Raw genomic sequence first — 20,642 nt, 5'->3', positions numbered from 1 at the left:
CGAAGCACCGGTCGAAACCAGTACAGGGAGACATGTCATCTATTTTTTTAATTAAATATTATTAATTTTTTAATACATAAATTACTTATAATGATTAATTAGGGATGATATATTAAAATCACGGTTAAAGCAGCTGAAACAAACGTCATAAATATCTATTTTTTTAATTAAATATTATTAATTCTAATATATAAATGATTTATAATAATTAATTAGGGATAATAAAGTAAATCACAGAGTAATTAGGGGTAATGTAGTGAATGATAGGGGGTAATATAGTAATTTATTTTTTCGAATAAAATATTATTAATTTTCTAGTACATAAATGACTTATAACAATTAATTAGGGATGATATAGTAAAATCACGGTTAAAGCAGCTGAAACAAACGTTATAAATATCTATTTTTTTAATTAAATATTATTAATTTTCTATAAATGACTTATAATAATTAATTAGGGTAATATAATAGAAAAATATTATTAATTCTAATATATAAATGACTTGTAATAATTAATTAGGGATAATATAGTAAATCACGGAACAATTAGGGTGTAATGTACGGTTAAAGCAGTTGAAACAAACGTTATAAATATCTATTTTTAATTAAATATTATTAATTCTAATATATAATGAATTATAATAATTAATTAGGGGTAGTATAATAAAAAATATTATTAATTGTAATATATAAATGACTTGTAATAATTAATTAGGAATAATATAATAAATTACGAAGCAATTAAGATGTAATATAGTAAATGATTTGGGGTAATATAATAAATGAAGAGGTGGTCGAAACCACCTCTTCTATTGTGTAGAAAAGAAAAGAAATATATTCGTAAGAGCATTAATAAGATCTCCCAACGTTGTGCTTTGCGTTTTGTATCTTTACTTTTGCGAGAGCTTAATAAATATTCACAATATAATATGGCCTATGAGGGATGACTTGTAAAATCTTGCATCGCTTAAAAAGTTAGCCTATGTACGCAATATATTTTTCCGATGGAGGAGTGTAAATTGAGTACTCCACTCCGCTTTGATAAGGTTCACATGGCATGTAGCAAAAATGACGGATCCGAGCTCGAACTAATGGAATGAGAAACTTCCTTTTCCTTTCGATGGTGAGAACACTTCCTCGGCAACACAACAACAACAACAAAAAACTCAGTATATTCCCACACAGTGGGGTCTGGGAAGGGTAAAATATACGCAGTCCATACCACTACCTCCGAAAAGGTAGCGAGGCTGTTTCCTCGGCAACACGTGAATTAGAATTAATCGGACCCATAAAATTAATATCGATCGATTACCATGTGGTCATATGGTTGTTATACCAAAAAATAATGAAGCACATCAGAGTTGATCAAGGAGAGGAATCCTAGCTTCAAACACGTAGAGAAGCTTTTTTGTTTTTTCCCTGCTTTTGATCTAGTGTTTGGTACCTGCTTCAGGATTTGACTAATTTAGATTCGTACCGAAAAATCTCATTTTGGGATAAAGCACTCGCTACCAAAAGTGACTTCATATCCTAGACTCAAATTCGAAACCTCTAATTAAAAATGAAAAAATACTTACCACTTCATCACAATCTTTGATGATCAACACGTAAACAAACTTATTGAAGAATACGAATTTACAGCTTATTAGTTACAAACTATCCAAACATTGTTCAATTCCAACACCCAAATGGTTAAAAATGAGAGCTAGCTACCAATCTAATTGCTTTGATAAGAAAATTAGCCAAACTTCTAAATTTAATAATTCATATCTAAGTCGATCGGTTTTTGTGTACCAATTAAGACAAGTCATCCAAGTTGGTTATTTTTTGTGTGTATTTGATCTCCAAAAGTTACTAATTGAGCAAAACCCAATTGGTTAACCGATTTGAAAAGTTATAAATTTATCTACTTAACAGATCTTTCCATCAATTTGATTTAAAAATCTATTCTAATGGAAAAAACAAATGCCACTACTCTAATAATTGCGTTTAAAAAAATATGACAAAGTTAAATACATCCGACAGTGTCACTTTAAGAACATGCTAATTTTTAATGGATGTTCTGTCGAAACTTGACTAGTCTGTAGGATATTCCTGACAAAAAATTTCCTTGGAAACGCTATAGAGATTTGTTTCCCATTTTTTCAAAATTATTAATTAATATTTATATAAAGAATTATCAATAAGTATCTTCTAAGTGAGTTGACGCTTTAATTCTTTTTTTTTTTTCAAATAATCGTGTCAGTAAAAATATGGCAAAATCATCGAACAGTTGCTCATTATTTAATGAATCCAGACCCACATAACCTCACATCACCACCAATTTACAAGTATATTATCATTAGTCCCGTATATCTACATCTACTAACGAATTCAGACTCTCAACTTCACATCACTATGTATATCTCTTATAAGGTATACACTATCTATATATAGTACATATATACACATTTTATACTAAATGACTCAAAAATATTGGGTTGTAAAATATGTTACTTACCACAACTTAACTTACCATATCTACTTAAAATTTTAATATTTTAAAATGATTATATAAATCTCCAATTTTATCTGAAAGCTCGTATAAATTACTGAAGAATGTGAAATATCCGTGTAAAAATTAAGTGATGTATCCATGTGGATTAAATAAATTTTTTTTAGTAATTTTGAAAAAAGTTAGGGTAGAGAGTAATTAGCTTCAAGAGGGTTGGGAACTTACATAATCCCAACAAGTTTAACCCTAACTACTTTCTATCAGTAATCTTTGCTAAATTATAAATAATCTTTCATTTTGCAATTTTTGGATACATAATTAGCATCCGAATACATAACTTTGATGTTGAGTTACATAATTTTAAACTTAAGAATATAATAGTTAACTACTCAATTTTTACTTGGATACATAATTTTGAAGTTGAGATACATAATTTTGATTACGGAGATACATCAATTTCTGAAACTATTTGGTCGAGATACATAATACATTAACTAGATCAAAGGTAGATATACAATTAAAATTATTAATTATATATCCAAAAATTTATGAATTTATGGATGTATCCAACTATTATTTTAAAAGGAATTTAAGTGATTAATAAAAAGAATAAAAAATCTATATAGTTTAGTAAAGATAAGTTGTGATGTTATGTAATTTTTGTCTTATGTACTTATAAAAGCTCAATGGATTAGGACTGCTCTATGGGTAAATTAACTATATAAACTTATTAGATTAGTTATTACAAGTTATAGCAAAACTTTTAAGTTTTCAAGTTATAGCAACTTTCATCTTAAAAAAATATATAAAAAATATTTTTCTTTTTGTTGAAAATACAAAAAAATAATTAATGAAAAAAGAAAAGTAAGATTTAATACAATTAATATACAAATTACCTTCCTTAAAAATAGTTAACCTTAATTACTGATATTTATCCACCCCAAGTCCCTCTAACCATTTATTTTTGTTCCTATTTTAATGCTTGCATTAAGAGTACCATCTTCATACACTACCTTCTTCTGTTACACGATTTCTCTCTACCAGTACACAAAAAAACGCTTGCTAACTAAGCGTTGTTGAGTATAGTTTGAAAGAAAAGCAAAAACAAGTATTTCTTTAGATAACAAATATGAATTCTGTTAATTTGCATTCAATTATGATACGTCATGGAGGGAGATGGGATTCGTCAGGTTTGTTAATTTATTTTTACGCCTTCTAAACGAATTTAAATATATATTTTTTGTATGTTTCTTCAATTATTTGTTGTTACAATGTTGAATTTTGAAAGTTTATCAATTTCACTAAAATTATTGTATAAACAGGAATACCGGGGGACTTCGGAATTGATGGGATAATGTATGATGCAACGACCAAGTACAAAGGATTAGTAGAAGCAATTGCAACACAACTGATGATAGACATATCTGCAAATAATCTTGAAATCCGATACATAATAAGTGATAGATGCCCAACTATGGTCATACACAATGATACACGTGTGCAGGTGCACTTGGAACAGAAGAAAACGGTTGTTGATTTCTTCTTAAAATATCCATTGTACGTTACAACTTTGGATAAATCGAACGGTGTAATTCACCAAACTGAAAGAGCAATTGTTTGTGTTGGGCAACAATGTTCTAACGAAAAGAATGAACAAAAGAGAAAGTTATTTTCAAAAGACTGTGTTCGTTTGATCGGGCTAAGTCCAAATTTTGAAGAATTTGAAGAAGAACGTGTGGATATAATTTATGATGTAACGAATATCAACATAGCTGTAAAACAGGCTTACAAGGATAAACAAACACTGGTTAATGTTATGGAGTTGCACACATTTATGAAACAGTTCGCTTATCGAACTAAAAAATCAAGTGAAAGCAGGTAAAAACATTTGTATGTTTTTTTGTTTATTAAGTTGGATATAATAGTTGTATGTTAATTCGATATCTATTTTTTTTTGTAATAATAATTTTTAAATTTAACAGCTAGTATTTGGTTTGTGTGGTGGAGGACTGCACTTGGTTTCTTCGTTCTTCCAGAATTAACAAATCAAAGATTTTTAAAATATTGTGACATTCATACATACTCAATAAAGGATCAAGTAGATGCAAGGCATTAAGAAATGACAAAAGTGGTAGCCGGATTGATCTTAGGTAATTATGTGGATACCAAAAGAATATACACTCCCAACGATATTGTTTCTGACATGATGAGAAAGCATGGGATTTCACTAGATTATCATCAGGCATAGCGGGAAAAAACCAAAGCAGTTAAAATATTGCGCGGTGATCCTACCGAGTCATATCAAAAGATACCGGGTTATTTATATATGTTGGAAAAGCATTATCCTGGATCTGTTGTTAGCTGGAAGAAAATTGAAGAAAATAGATTCTTGTATGCTTTTGTTGCATTGGACGCTTCAATTCGTGGATGGGAATATTACAGGTCAATTATTGTAGTCGATGGAGCAGCTTTAAAATTGCTTTACAGTGGAACTATGCTGACTGAGAGCACATTGGACCCACAAGGTAATGTTTATTTATTTAATTTTTTTTTATAATGGAAATTATATCAGAATGTTAAGGTGTTGTATAATATTGGTACGTCATCTATGTGTATTTTGTTTGTTTTGCTAAAAAGTAATCAACCAGTATATTATATGAAGTATGTTATGATTGTAGGTCATATACTACCCCTTGCTTATGTTGTGGTTGATTCAGAAAATATTGTATCTTGGACTTAGTTTTTTGATAAATTTAAGATTGCATTTGGGGAAAGGAAGTGTATGTGTATAATGTCCGATAGAAATGAAAGTATTTGAAAGGCAACATCCGCAATATATCCAAATCTGTCACATCATGCTTGTATTTGGCATCTGTGGTGCAACATAAAGGTAAACTTTCGTAAGAATTTTGAAGAATTGCATAAACTTTTTTTTGCAATGGCAAAAGCATATACTCTACAACAATTTGAAGAGTTAATGGGAAGGATGGACCAAATAGTTAAGAGAGTTAGGGGGTATTTATTTCAAATTGGCTACCACAAATGGGCAAGGGTTCATTTTACTGTCAAACGGACTTGGACAATGACATCAAACATAGAGGAATCCATCAACAACACGAACAGAATAGCTAGAAGATTACCCGTGGTTTCAACAATGAATTTTATGAGGTTAATGATTGAATCATGGAATGCAAAACAGCATGAGGAGGCAACAAACACGTTAACAGAGTTGACAGTCAAATATAATGATATTTTGACAAATAATCGTTTGCTTTCACAAAGAATGATAGTAAGTCCTTTATCCATTACTTTTTACGTGACTTAAATTTTTTGTTAATTGGTTTGTATATTAAAATTGATTCCGAATACAGGTAAAAATATCAAATGAATTCCTGCATACTGTAAGTAATGGAGCAAAAAGATTCATTGTTTGTTTGCGAAGCAGAAAGTGCAGTTGTGGAGAATTTCTATCGGACGAAATACCCTGCTCTCATGCTATGACTGCTATTACGTATAGAAACCAACATGGCGAGAACTATTGCTCACCGTACTACAGCAACAAAAATTTCAGAGATCCTTATGCCATACCAGTTAAACCTCTTCCTTGTGAAAGTACATGAAAAATACTACGTGAAGTGTTGGATGAATTTGTATTACCACCTGATTCAAAACAACCTCCCGGAAGACCATGTTATGAAAGATGGAAAGCACCAAATGAAGACAAGCGTAAACGTTCAAAGATTACATGTAGTGACTGTCATCGTGAGGGGCACAATAAAAGGATTTGCCACAAACATGCACCGCCAGCTTAAGATGGAATCTATTTTGCTTACTTTATGTTGATCTTAATTTAAAAAAAAAACATTAATGATTAATAAATTGAACTGTTAAGATTTGTTCCGTTTTAATTACTTTGTGGTTATGGATATTTATTTTTATTGGTTTCAAATAATCAAATGTTTGAGAGTTGGTGAATTTCTTTTTCAATTAATATGACTGAACGCGTATATAATGTTGAAAAAAATAACAACATACACCGAAAATGCACTGTAATGTGCAATAATTGCAACTTGATATTCAGGTATTTGAATGAAGAATAAACTAGGACTCCTACCCATGTAAGATAGTGATAGCTATTGTACATTTTAGTTTACCTAATGGATTACATTCTGTAGAATCATATTTGGATACATGTAAAGTTCAAAGATAGAGATAAGGAGAAATAAGCAGTTAGGTAACTTTTGCATTGTATATAAACCATGTTGGAGCAGACGTAGAATACACAAGAAAAGAATCAAGAAAAATGCAAGACTTAAATGGGAATCTGCACTTGAATGGGACTCTACAGGTCAAAAAATATATTATATAACAGCTGAATGCAATCAATGCATGTATCAAATTGTGTTGAAAATTATATATGTACAAGAACTAATACAAGCACAAGAACTTCCCCAATTAAAAACATAGTTGCTTTACTTCATCACATCAATAAAGTTCAACCAAAAGGAACCAAACTCAATATAAAGTAACAAAAAAAAATCTGGGTGTCCTTGTAAGTATTGCATTTCAAATATCAAAATATCCGTAAAAAAATACAAGAACTAAATAAGAACAACTACTGTTGTAATATTTTGTGATTGGTACTATCGTGTCCTTGTACTTCCAAACTGCTCCTTAGATCTTTTGAAACCACCATGCTTGCTAGTAACATTTTCTGTTGTCTCACTTTCACTGATTGCCCCATCATTCTGCTTCCGTCTGTCATAATCCCATAGTAGTGCACCATATCTGATTCGATGGTTGACAATATCAAAAAGTCTACTGGAGATATCAAATATCCCATGACTAACGTACTCAACGAAGGCGCATACAAACATACCACAATCACTGTAAAATAGAAAATCAGCAAAATCACTTATAAAGCAACATATATATTAATATAAATACATAAAAATATAATTTATATTTAACTTACTTAAATTGAGGTTCCTGCTGTGGTGTATCCTTCAAAATGACATACTCCAAAGGTTCACTCAGTGATTTATCAATGTATGCAACTTCCCGATGTCATTCAATATTCGAACGTTTCCCGTAAAAATTAGTGGCAACCAAAAATACAGGTATCATGGTTGAAAGGGACGGACATGATCTAAAACATTCTTTGAATGGATAACACCTCTCATCATTGAATCATAAACGTATAGACACCTATGTCTAATTCAGAAAACAACCAATATCCAATGAAATGACTCACTAACATTCACAGGAATGATGATATTATCAACAGAATTTCAAGAAACATTGGCAAGCAGTTTGTAACCTCTAATTTTATTGGCTAACGTGGTGTTCAGGAGTGATACAACTCATTTCTTCATTCAAACTCAACCATTGTTGATGAATTGAACGTATCCATTTAACAAGAAGACATCGCTAGTGATGTATGTAATAGGCTTCACGACACTGTACTTTGAGTTTTTTCTCAAATAATACATTATCACGTCAACATGCTGAATAAATGAAAATTATACAATAGCATAATTAGTGTGTCCAGTACACAAAATACTCGTAATCCAAGCATACTAAGCATAAGGGATATCAAGGCAGTCAATTTATATTACTTATATTACTTATAATCAACGCAAAAAAATCAAGGCAGTCAATTTATATTACTTACAAAATTTTTTTTTAATGAGTATTTAATATATATTTCATAGATAGACATCTAAAAAGGACTTAAACAGTTAGTCATAGCAGAAAGTTATAAGGAATTCGTATTCATAAGCTATTATCTTTCATTTTATATTAGTTGTTATATTTTCCTATCGCACGTATTTTAAAAATATATATTTTTTATTCAACTACCTTTCATTCTTTTTAGTCTATCCAATATTGTTTACTTTCAAAATAAAAATTTTTAAGGACAACCAACTTACTAAGGTGTCCTACTTAGTAAAATTTTTACCGTCCCACATACTAAAACTTTTCCTAAAGTGGAATATGCAACTAACTTGTTTATAGCATATCAACTTTATTGTCCTTTTTATACATATTGACGAATCTACAAAATTCACGTACCAAGAAGTTTATGATGTGTTTTTGTTGCCATCTTTCATTTCTCTATGGTCTTTATTTTTTCTATTTTATTTTCTGGTGGTCTCTTAATTGACCTGAAAAGCCTAAATTTACATACACTAAATTTACATCACATATGGACAATGGATGCACAAGTATACAAGCAAATTTTATACTGCATGTAAGAAACAAAATAGAGTGCATGGCACTACCAAACAACATAATTAAATGCATTAAATCCCAAATCAAAGTATAGACTGTATGATTTAGTCCATTGTAAAAAGAAAGGAGAATAGAAAAAATGATTAAAATAATTTACAAAATGCTCTTGATCAAATTTCTCCAAATTGAGCTTCCAAATGTATGATGTTTGAAAGAGAAAAAAAGAAAGAGAAAGAAGAATGTAAACAAAATCAATGAAGCAGGCATGCATAACAGAAGTCTGAATTTCAATGCTCATAAACAAGTTGGAAAGACTATGCTTTGTACTGCTATTTACACACAAAAAAAAAATTTGAAGAAATTATTCAACACCAAATAAAATATAGAAAACATATCTCATCATTCCATGGTCGTCCAGTGTGAATCAAGGTGCGGAACCAATCTTTATCTTCAATTTTTATGTCAGCCAATACAAATTCAAGAATTATCTTATTTTGTAAAGCAGTGTTTGCAGCACTCCTACATACATTTTTAAAAGGCAATAAATATTTTTTTGTTGAACTTTTAGTAAAAAAATTTGAAATTCAAAAAACACACCTTTTTCCTCTTGATTTTGAATTTGGATAACACCAATCAGTGAACTGCTCAATCAACAAATTTAGAGTCTCAAAAACAATATACTCCTGAAACGGATGCTTACTCTTGAAGTACAATGGATATCTTCGGGAGCTTCTGTCATATTGATTATACACATCTACTGGAGATTTGTCAAACATTATAGGCGTAGCGATATGTGCTTTTGGCGTTTCCAATACTCTAAATGTTGGTTCAAGAGCAACTAATTGAGACTCAGTAAAGAAGGGTATGTCATCCAGCGGTGACTGATCATTGACATGATTATTCACAACTGACTGTCAGAAAATATGAATAAAACATGAGAACTCATGAAAGAATTTCAATAATGTACAATCTTGTTATTATATAAATAAAATTAAATATGAAAGTATAGAAATATTACCATCCAATCGAACAGAAACATCATCACCAAACGAATATTTTTCAATGACAGGATCAACAAGCACTTCATCTTGCTTCTTGCTTGCACTCGATGTTTGTAAACCAACGTTCACATTCTTATGAAAGATATAGTATTTTAATAATAGTTAGTAATGAGAAAATTGATAATAAATATATGATAATTCAATGCAATGAAAATTAAACCTCTTTTTCAACAAATTCAGACGATTGTTGTTTAACCAATCTTAATTCATTCAATATCAACTTCACAGATTCTTGAACAAACTCCCTCATCCCATTGAATTCACTATCAACCCGAAAAGAACATAAAACAATGAAAAAGATATATCAAAAACTTATTCATATTAACAACGAAATATAAAACTATAAATTAAACAGACTTTCTTCTGATATTCTATCATTTCTTTGAAAACCTGCACATACATAAATATACAGTACTTAGTTAATAGTACAACTGAAAAATATAATCCTATGAAATGAATACACAAAAATGTTGTACTGGAAAGATGGTGTGCATTATAACATTTTACATATCATTCAAAACAAATCTTCTCCTGAAATAACGACATATCACGACGGACCTGCATTAGACACACAGAAAACATCAATCACATATTTATTAAATATTTTGAATACAACACTGAATATGTACTTGAAGATTAAATTGGAAACATACATTGGCTATTTCATTCTTTAGAATAGTAAATGTATCTTCAGATATGGATGGCACAGAATGGTCTGAATCATTACGATGTTCATGACCCAAGCTGTCCTGGTGAATAGCTCTAAGGTTGAATTCCATCTCCTCTTCATTGTAAACACAATGTCTCTAAACACATACTGAAGTTTAAACAAAAAGTTAGATATACAACTAAACACTGGTATACCCCAAAAGTGTTACTGCATACCAATAATATACATATAAAATATGAAGAAAAAATGCTCATACACAAAATAATTACTTAAGAAAATACAGTTAGAATAAGATCATTACCTCATTGTTGTACCGCTTGAACATCGTACTCTGAAGATAGTCATAAAAATGAGTTCTTCAGATGACTCCCAATTTAAAATTCTTGAAATTTGGGATCCAATCCGATTAGCACAAACTTATCAATGTTCAAACAACACTCATAGAACCAGATTTGAAACGCAAGATGAAATCCTCAAAAATGAAAAGAGGATGAATTTTTTTTCATCTTATGACTACAAATTTTTTTCAATATTTGAAAACACTCACCTCCCCAATCATACTTCAAATAGTGACCTGATTCTATCAAATCAAAATCAGCTTTCTTTATGAACGTTCTTGGTAGCTCAGGTTGAAGAAATAGACTTATGAATTATACTAATCCAATTTCATACAAATCTTTAACTCGAAAAGTAATCTTCTTGTTAACAAAATCATCATAGAAAACAAACCTCACTACCTTATCCATACCCGGGTAATATCTATCCATTAGTTTATTTTTTACTTCGGGATCAGAAACAAAATCTGATTTCTTAAAACATTTCAATCCACTAACCACAGAAAATTCTCTCTTTCCGAAATGCAGTTCTTTACCATTGATATTGAAGATTCGATTTCTACAAGTAATAGACTACGGAGAAACTGAGGTTGAATTTTAAAAAAATGCATATTCAAAAAATGACAAAATGGAGATTTCTGAAACATTTTGAAATGCTCTGTGGTCCATCTCTATTTAAGATCATCAAACACATTAACTTTTATGTATGAAGACTAGTGAGTATACTGCTTCTTATTCTGAAAAAAAGACAAACAATTCACAACACTTTTACCATCAAATAAAAACATATACAATTTTTTTTGGGTAACATCTTTGTTTTTTGCATACTTCAAATAAACAATTCACAAAACTTTAGCCATGAATATAAAAAAATATAATGCACCAACTTGTTTCACAGTTAGAAGCTATATTTCAACTAACAACCATTAACAACAACAAAAGTGGCATATCAACTTTCAATTGTAACAATAACAAGAGTGGAATTTTGAACTTTTCGACCACTAACAACAACAAAAGATATTTTAACATAATTCGAACAGTAACAAGATCAAGAGTTATATTTCAACTTTAAATCACAAAAACTCAAAAATTAATAAAGGCTAATTTACATGCATGCCAATTAAAAAAATTAAAACTAATTCAATATCAATTTAACCAATTTAATACATATTTGAAAAAAAATAATCAGATTACACTAACCTTGCACACATTTTTTGATTTCTTTTTGTCAGACTTGTTATCATCCACCTTGCCAATACCCACACTGACCTTAGACCTTGTAACTCTAGCATTTTCACGAATTTCTTTTTTTGATTTTTTCATTTTAGGCACAGAAATTTCATCTTCAAAATCTTAATCGGAATCATGTTGACCAACATTTTTTTTCCTCTCGTCAACCTTCTCAAAATCTGGAACAACAACCTTTTTTGATACTCTATTGTTTTGCATGTTGAGTTGTTGTTGCTTCAAGGATGGTGAAATCTATGAACAATCTGATTTCTCCGAAAAAATTTTAATTTTATTGTGAGGAATAGAATCAACTTCAACTACTTTTTTCTTGCTCTTTGATTTTGGAGATGGGGTAAAGCATCCCAAATCAAACAATGGTCTTAAAAGATTAATAGGACTATGTTCTTGTATAATTCCAGGGCTTTTCCTACTAGGGGTAGAATCAAACTTGATTTTTTCGAACATTATCTCAAGAAAACAATAAAAAACTTAAGATATTAATCCAAGATCAATGGTTAATGGACATTGGAAAACCAAAAAGCATATTCAAAAGAAAAGAAAATGAGTTGAAAAGACTACTCAGTTGAATATGCCGTAAAAGAAGGAAAAAGTTTTATTGATAATCAGTAAAAGTTAAAAGTTAAATTGAGTATGAATATAAGTTTAAAAAGGTAAAGAAATAGACTTCTATTGGTAATTAAATACTGTAATTAATTAGGAGTGATAAATATTAAATACTAAATATAAGGAAATAATACAAATAATAAATATTAAAAAATCAATTTTCAGAAATTTAATTGAAATATTTTTTTTTTCAAAAGTTGCTATGGCTTGTAATTATTTTTTAAGTTTAGTAATTAATGAAAAGTTATGCTAAAACTTGTAATTAACAATCTAAAAAGTATATTTGAGATAATTTTCACCTGCTCTATATATGGCTTCATGAAAAACATTACCATGGACCCAGTTCTAAAAGCCCAGGCCCAATAGAGAGCCCATAACTTACCCACCCCATTAAGTAAATTGGCGCCAAAAAGCACCGCATTTTTCCCGCCAAAGATGCCCATCACATTTACATTGTTGCGTCCCTCCACAAATCAACCCTAACAATTTCTTCCTTCAATTCCCGCCAAAGACACCCAGCACCACTTTCAGCTGCTTCCGTCCAATCTCAGGTGAACGGAAAATGGCTTCCGACTCATCTCCGGTCAACACTCCTGGCGGTGCTAATCCATCTACACCAGATGTCTCAATTTCAAGTCCAATTGGGAACACTTTCTCTTCTCCCGGCGATACTGATCGCCGGAAGCGTGGACGCCGGTCGGACACGTCAACACCAGTAGCTCCGGAAAATCGGCAATTCACAACTCCCGATGTTACACCGACACCTCGCCGAGGAGGACGAAGAGCATCCTCCACCACTCCTGGTGCTGCGACTCCGTCTTATGCCTCTGATGCGCCGCCTTCTTCCGAAGGCGGAGAAGGTGATGATGCTGATGAGGCCCCACCAATGTATGTGTGGGGCACAAACATCAGTGTGCAAGATGTAAACGCTGCGATTCTTAGGTTTTTGAGGAATTTCCGGGAGGATTCTTCTCAAACTGAGGGGAAATACATGAGGGCAATTCATCATGTGATTGAAATGGAAGGCGACTCACTCGATGTGGATGCGCATGATGTGTTTGACTATGACGGCGATTTGTATACCAAAATGGTCAGGTTCCCTCTTGAGGTTCTTGCAATTTTTGACATTGTGTTAATGGACATGGTTAGTAGAATCAACCCACTCTTCGAGAAGCACATACAAGCTAGAATTTTCAATCTCAAGACATCGACTTCAATGAGAAATCTCAATCCATCTGGTTAGTTGCATTGTAGTATGATTTGATTTTCTTTTAAGGATGTATGATAGTTGACGCTAAATTGATTTGTATTCTGTGTTGTCAGATATTGAGAAGATGGTGTCACTCAAAGGGATGATTATCCGGTGTAGCGCAATTATTCCAGAGATCAGGGAAGCAATATTTAGATGTCTTGTTTGTGGATATTACTCAGACCCAATTGTTGTCGATAGAGGTTGGTTGGATATGTGGAATTTATTACCTTTTGTCCTTTATAATTTCTGGTTTCTACGTGCTAAAAGTTTGACCATTATCAGGTAGGATTAATGAGCCGACAATATGTGGCAAGCAAGAATGTCTTGCCCGGAACTCAATGACTCTGGTTCACAATAGATGCAGGTAAACATATTATAACCCCTGAATCTTGATTGATTATACTTGTATTAGGTGGTGACTTAGTCTTTTGGTCCTAAATTGATCAGCTGAAGCCAATGTTCAAAAGTATATATTCCCATTTCTCTTTAGTTGAGCTGAATTAGTTGCAATTTGTTCTCGACTAAAACTCAATCATCCACAAAGCTTAAGTGGTTATTTTTATGCATTTGGTATAAAAGGAAGTTTTCATTTGCTGTTTGTGTCCTGGTCCAGCCAAAATAGTTGTGATTTCTTATGAGCATTCAGTTAGCAGTTTAATAATGAAAGAGTCCTACTTTCTGCTTAATGTAACCAGTTTATTGCTAATTATAGTTGAAAGAACAGGCATTTCCCTTGGACCTGGATAAGAGTGAGGACGGATTGACTTTTCAAACTACAACACCATGTTCAACATAAATCTACCAACTATTCTTGATGATCTTATCACCAATTCATAGTGTGATTGGTCACCTTTCACACTCTATTCCCCTTTACACCTTCAACATATTTCAGCTTGACTTTAACATCTTTGCACTTTAGTCTGGGTACTTAAAACTTTTTATCTAGCTGTTGTGATTACGATTATAAAATAATTTATTCTTACTGAATTAAGCTAGAGAAATATCTAATCTACAAAAAACAACTCTTCCTCTGTGGTTCAACCGGTTTACAAGTTTGATCACAGTCTAGAATAATGTACCCTCCAATGTTGGCTAACTTCATTAGCCTTCATCATTTCAAGTGAGATTTACTTTAAATGTATTTTACTATACAATCAATTTACTACAAATTTGTTCAACTTGTTCCTTGTTGACATAGGTTTGCTGATAAACAAATCGTGAGAGTTCAAGAAACTCCAGATGAGATCCCTGAGGGAGGAACACCTCACACAGTTAGCTTGTTGATGCATGACAAACTAGTGGATGTTGGGAAGCCAGGTGACCGAGTTGAAGTAAGATTTTATATCATATATTGTTTCTTGTTCATTCTGTATGCAAGTCCAACTTTTCAATTCCTATTTTTATGTTCATACTCCAATGGTTATTTTTTGTGGGCCAGGTCACTGGAATTTATCGGGCTATGACTGTCAGAATCGGGCCAGCACACAGGACTGTAAAATCATTGTTCAAGGCAAGTCTTTCTATGTGTTTGCTTAGAGTAGTTCGATGATTAGGCAGTCTGCCAATTTGATAACCCATCATAAATCCAAATTTGACTCTAACAATATACGGGAACTGATTGGACATCTTTTGGTTCCAGACTTACATTGATTGTCTTCATCTTAAGAAGACTGACAAGTCAAGAATGCACGCAGAGGATCCAATGGAAGTTGAAAATGGTGTTGTTGGAAGTGATGAGCATCTTGACAATGAAGAAAAGGTTACTCCAATTGAACCTTCTTCTTGAAGGATTAAAATGATCCAAGTTTTGTTTATTAAAGGCTGTTTCATAATGACAGGTGGAGAAATTGAAAGAACTATCTAAACAGCCTGATATCTACGAAAGGCTGACCAGGTCCTTGGCGCCAAACATATGGGAGTTGGATGATGTAAAGAAAGGCCTTCTTTGCCAGGTACCATGACAGTTCACATTTCGTGCTCTTGACTGCCTGTTCTTTTTAATGAACGTGATATGCTTGATTTTTCCAACAATATTGATCTTCATACTGATGGTTAAATTGGGTTTGAGGTATAGTTGCTTTTATATTGATAATTAAGTGGTTTCCATGTAGCTCTTTGGCGGAAATGCATTGAGCTTGTCGTCTGGGGCAAGCTTCCGTGGTGATATCAACATTCTTCTTGTTGGTGATCCAGGGACCAGCAAATCACAGTTGCTCCAATATATTCACAAACTATCTCCTCGTGGTATATACACAAGTGGACGAGGAAGTTCAGCTGTGGGGTTGACTGCCTATGTAGCCAAAGATCCTGAGACTGGTGAAACTGTATGATAACTGTTTATTGCTGTTTTAATTGACTTTTGGTAACATTAATGCAACTGCCAAAATTTGATTTGACATTTTACTTCACAGGTCCTCGAGAGTGGGGCTCTGGTCCTGAGTGACAGAGGGATCTGCTGTATCGATGAGTTTGACAAAATGTCTGACAGTGCCAGGAGCATGTTACATGAAGTGAGATGCTAAGCTCCTATTTCGTCATAAACTTTAAAGCACATTTTGATTTACAATATTAAAATAACAGTATATGCCATCAAATCTTTATTTCAAAACAAGTTGAAATGTTTTTTATTCATAATTTTCATTGATTTCCCTTAGGTGATGGAGCAACAAACTGTTTCAATTGCAAAGGCTGGAATTATCGCTTCGCTTAATGCTAGGACTTCAGTATTGGCCTGTGCAAATCCAATTGGCTCCCGTTACAATCCCCGTTTATCTGTCATTGATAATATACACCTTCCGCCTACCCTGCTGTCAAGGTATAATTGTACAAAATCTGCTAACAGGCACCATTAATATCATTTGTCTTCTGTATCTTTTAGGATAATGCTGCTGGCTGTTGATCTACATCTCGGAATTGGATGTCAGCCGTTTGGTGCTTGAACTGGAGGCTTCTCTGACTAATCTTTTTGTCTTTCAGATTTGATTTGATATATTTAATTCTAGACAAAGCGGATGAGCAGACTGACAGGCGCCTCGCAAAGCACATAGTTGCTTTACACTTTGAGGATCCTGAGGTTGGTTGATTTGTTTCAGTTAACTTTCCAATTCAGTAGCTTGGTAAGGAGTATTAGTTATCTATTTAACTAATTTTCCATCTCTGCAGAACTCTGAGCAAGAAGTGATTGACCTTCCAACATTAGCTGCATACTTGAGCTATGCTCGCAAAAATATACATCCAGAATTATCTGATGAAGCAGCTGAAGAATTGACTAGAGGTTATGTGGAGATGAGAATAAGAGGGAATTTCCCTGGCAGCAGTAAAAAGGTCTATTTCTAAATTGGTCAAATTATAAGTTTCATTGCCTTATTTTTATTCTGAAAGATACTAGCGCATGTTATTACATTGTACTCTTCAAATAATCCCCATGACTAAGTATTGCTACCCTGATAGCTGATATGCAATTTTTTACAGGTTATTACAGCCACACCAAGGCAGCTAGAGAGTTTAATACGCCTTAGTGAAGCTCTTGCTCGGATTCGTTTTTCAGAAAAGGTTGTTATAGCTTTCCTAGTGCTCGTCTTTGTTTTGGATTTCACCTCCTGAAGATGCTATTGCCACTTCATCTGCAGGTTGAGAAAAAAGATGTAATGGAGGCTTTTCGACTTCTAGAAGTTGCTCTGCAGCAGTCTGCAACTGACCATGCTACAGGTATAACTTGGACAACCCTTTTAACAGTAGAGAGTAACCATTGTCTTCATATCTTTTATTATTGATGATAGATCAAATCATCACACTAATTTGAGTATCCGGTGATGCCTATTTTTACAACTTGCTTAGCATTATGTGAAAAATCTTGGACAACCCTTTTTACAGTAGACAGTGACGATTGTCTTCATATCTTTTATTATTAATGATAGACCAAATCATCACACTAATTTGAGTATCCAGCGAAGCCTATTTTTGCAACTTGCTTAGCATTATGTGAAACATCTTTCTTATTGCTTTATTTATTACTCTAGTCAGATGAAATGACCATGCAACAATTTTGCTTTGCATCTACCTAATCTCATTAGCTCTATCCTTTTGATTATGATTCTTAGAAATTCAAAGTAGGCATTTGCTTGAACAAACTCTAAGATTCCATCAACTTAAAATGTTACCTCTTTTCTTATCATGTTCAATGAGAACTCATTTCTAATATTGTCATCTCTTTCAAGTATTCTGAGCACTTTGTTCTTTGAGCAGGAACCATTGACATGGATCTTATCACAACTGGAGTATCTGCAAGTGAAAGGATGAGAAGGGAGAATTTGGTGTCAACCACTCGCAACATAATTATGGAGAAGCTGCAGCTTGGGGGACCATCAACTCGTTTGCTAGAGGTATGTAAACTCGTCAAGATTATACTTTAATAACATTTTGGAGGAACTGAAAAGAAATTCAGTACTGACTTTTGCTAACTTCTACTATAGTTATTGGAAGACGCAAAGAAGCAAAGTTCTGGCGGTGAAGTTCACCTGGCAGACGTAAATTCTCTCCCTCCCAGCTTTCTCTCTGCACTTTTTATTTCAAAAATCATCTGATGTTTTTTCCCTCGTGTTGCATCAGCTGCGGAATGCACTTGCTACTCTCGCAACCGAAGGACTGGTTGTTGTTCATGGTGACACTGTCAAGAGAATATGATAGAAGGAAATCAGGAGTGAAAAGGAATTTTCAAATTCACTGCTCAGGGAAACTTACATATGCACATTGGCATTATTTGCTAGAGCAGACACTCGGCCATATCGGCGGTCTACTTCACTGTGCCCTTTGAAACAGTTGGCCACCTTTGTATGAGCAATGTGTAGAACTTTGCAATGTAGTGTTTTGTCTTTTTAACTTTATCTTAATTAAAAACTTTGGTGAACTTAAGACCTGAATCTGTATATTAGAAAATGAGCGCGCCATGGCTGGTTTTGACAAAAGATACTCCATTCGTAGGTTTATGGGCTATTTACAATTTATCTGTTGTTAATAGTCCAAATTGATTCATGAAATTGTGCAAATCAACCTATATATAGCTCATCCAAAATTAGAGACTTGAATCTGTAGCCCAAGTCTTTAGCCTCTTCACCTCGTCTTGGAATCTGCAATTGAGAGGAAGACTGAATTTTCATCTACAGATGTTCACGTTCTTTTCTGTAAAGGTAGGAAGTTGAAAAACGGACTAGGGGAATGTAGGCAGAAACTAGAAATATTATCAACAAATTGATGTGGCTGGAGGGACACTTGGAACGTGCAAGTTTGTTTGTTTTAGTGTGTGGGTCCCATCTTCATCATGTGTTCATTATTTGTCCACACTTGATCCTCCCTCCGGAAATTTCGTCTACAGATTTTTATTAGGGCCAGCATCGTTTGTATACTGTAGTAATTGATTTTTACCGAAGTTGATGCTTCATTAAAATATGTCCAAACAGATAACAGAAATAGTCGAAAATTGCAATTCTGTCTCAACATATAAAATTGTTTAGTTTCAGACGCATCTTATGATTCATCAATATCGTTTGATCGACTAATAAAAAAGCCGTGATTGATTTGCCATACTATATGTTATTTGAGTTTTTGCCGTGTCATAATTGGATTGGTGGTGTCTCCAACCTATCCATACGGCACAGCACAAAAATCAAGAAATTAATAGTATTTGAGTTACATTTCCTAAGAGAAAAACTGTTCTTTTTATACTATAAAATATTTTATTGTGTATATGCTGTAAGATTTTATATATTTTACTAGTTTATGTGTACGCGTTTTGCACGTTTAACTCACTTTAATGAGTTTAAATATTACATTAAATAAGATATTTGTTTAAATAATAAAAATTAATATAATAATTAAATTTAATATCTTTTGAGTAAGTAAAGGTGGAGAATTTATTTATTAAACCTAATTTTTACCAAAAATATTTTTAAAAGACGATCAACATTCATCTACCATCGGTAAATTACAACAAAACAATACAAGACATCAAAATAATATAATTTTATTTAATCTTTACACACAAAAAAATTCTCAAAGTTGTCCGACATTCAAACAATAACAAAATATTACGATAATAGAGATATCAAATAATACAACTAAATCTAACATTTATATACAAAAATTCCTCAAATCCAACCAATATTTATTCATCACCTGTAAACTGCAACAAAATAATAAAAGTGATACCAAAATAATATAATTAAACATAAATTTTACACATAAAAATTTCTCAAGGCCGATCGAAATTCAACTGCGAACTGTAAACTACCACAAAATAACAAACTAATAGAGATATTATGATAATGCAATTAAACCTAACCTTTACCTAAAAAAAAAATCAAAATCGACCCACATTCATCTAGCCTTTATAAATTTAAATAAAACAATAAGATAATAAAGATATTAAAACAATACAATTAAACTTAACCTTTACACAAGAAATTCTTCAAAACCAACCAACATTTATCTACGACCTGTAAACTATATATAATAGTGATAACAAAACTTTAATTTTGATCCAACTAATTCTTGTCTGAGCAGAAAATTTGACCCTAAAGAATGATTTTGAGTGAAAACAAAGAAGATATATATATATACATATATGTTGAATTCTATTATGCTAACAAAACAGTGAAGAAATTGAGAGTTAGAAAATCAAATATTTACCAATTTAGACATACAATTGAATTAAGTAAGATGAACATCAATCATATTTTTTCAATAG

General features: G+C 32.2%; 1 protein-coding gene and 1 long non-coding RNA gene across 2 annotated transcripts; one reads left to right on the top strand and one right to left on the bottom strand.

Annotated features, from left to right (window-relative positions):
• Positions 1-13,074: 13,074 nt before the first annotated feature.
• LOC107840463 (DNA replication licensing factor MCM4) lies at positions 13,075-18,864 on the top strand. Its single transcript, XM_016684329.2, has 17 exons — positions 13,075-13,886; positions 13,972-14,100; positions 14,183-14,264; positions 15,099-15,231; positions 15,339-15,410; positions 15,540-15,659; positions 15,739-15,852; positions 16,012-16,224; positions 16,312-16,410; positions 16,555-16,715; positions 16,877-16,973; positions 17,063-17,224; positions 17,372-17,452; positions 17,530-17,608; positions 18,146-18,282; positions 18,373-18,426; positions 18,509-18,864. The coding sequence occupies exons 1-17, from the start codon at positions 13,211-13,213 to the stop codon at positions 18,581-18,583; spliced, it is 2,484 nt and encodes an 827-aa protein (XP_016539815.2). The 5' UTR covers positions 13,075-13,210; the 3' UTR covers positions 18,584-18,864.
• LOC124886507 lies at positions 17,209-18,184 on the bottom strand. Its single transcript, XR_007043814.1, has 2 exons — positions 18,061-18,184; positions 17,209-17,523 (listed from the first exon to the last, which is right to left on the bottom strand). It is a non-coding gene; the product is annotated as an uncharacterized LOC124886507 (long non-coding RNA).
• Positions 18,865-20,642: the final 1,778 nt, after the last annotated feature.

The sequence above is a fragment of the Capsicum annuum genome, chromosome 8 (genome assembly GCF_002878395.1).
Source record: "Capsicum annuum cultivar UCD-10X-F1 chromosome 8, UCD10Xv1.1, whole genome shotgun sequence".
Lineage (NCBI taxonomy): Eukaryota > Viridiplantae > Streptophyta > Magnoliopsida > Solanales > Solanaceae > Capsicum > Capsicum annuum.
This window is presented reverse-complemented; position numbering and strand designations above follow the sequence as displayed.

What these genes read in the sequence shown, in the direction of transcription:
- LOC107840463 (XM_016684329.2), top strand. Translation starts at nt 13,211, where the DNA reads ATGGCTTCCGACTCATCTCCGGTCAACACTCCTGGCGGTGCTAATCCA. An exon ending in ATCCTGAGACTGGTGAAACT is followed by an intron (nt 16,225 to 16,311) that starts GTATGATAACTG and finishes TTTACTTCACAG; the next exon opens with GTCCTCGAGAGTGGGGCTCT. An exon ending in TGCAACTGACCATGCTACAG is followed by an intron (nt 17,609 to 18,145) that starts GTATAACTTGGA and finishes TTCTTTGAGCAG; the next exon opens with GAACCATTGACATGGATCTT.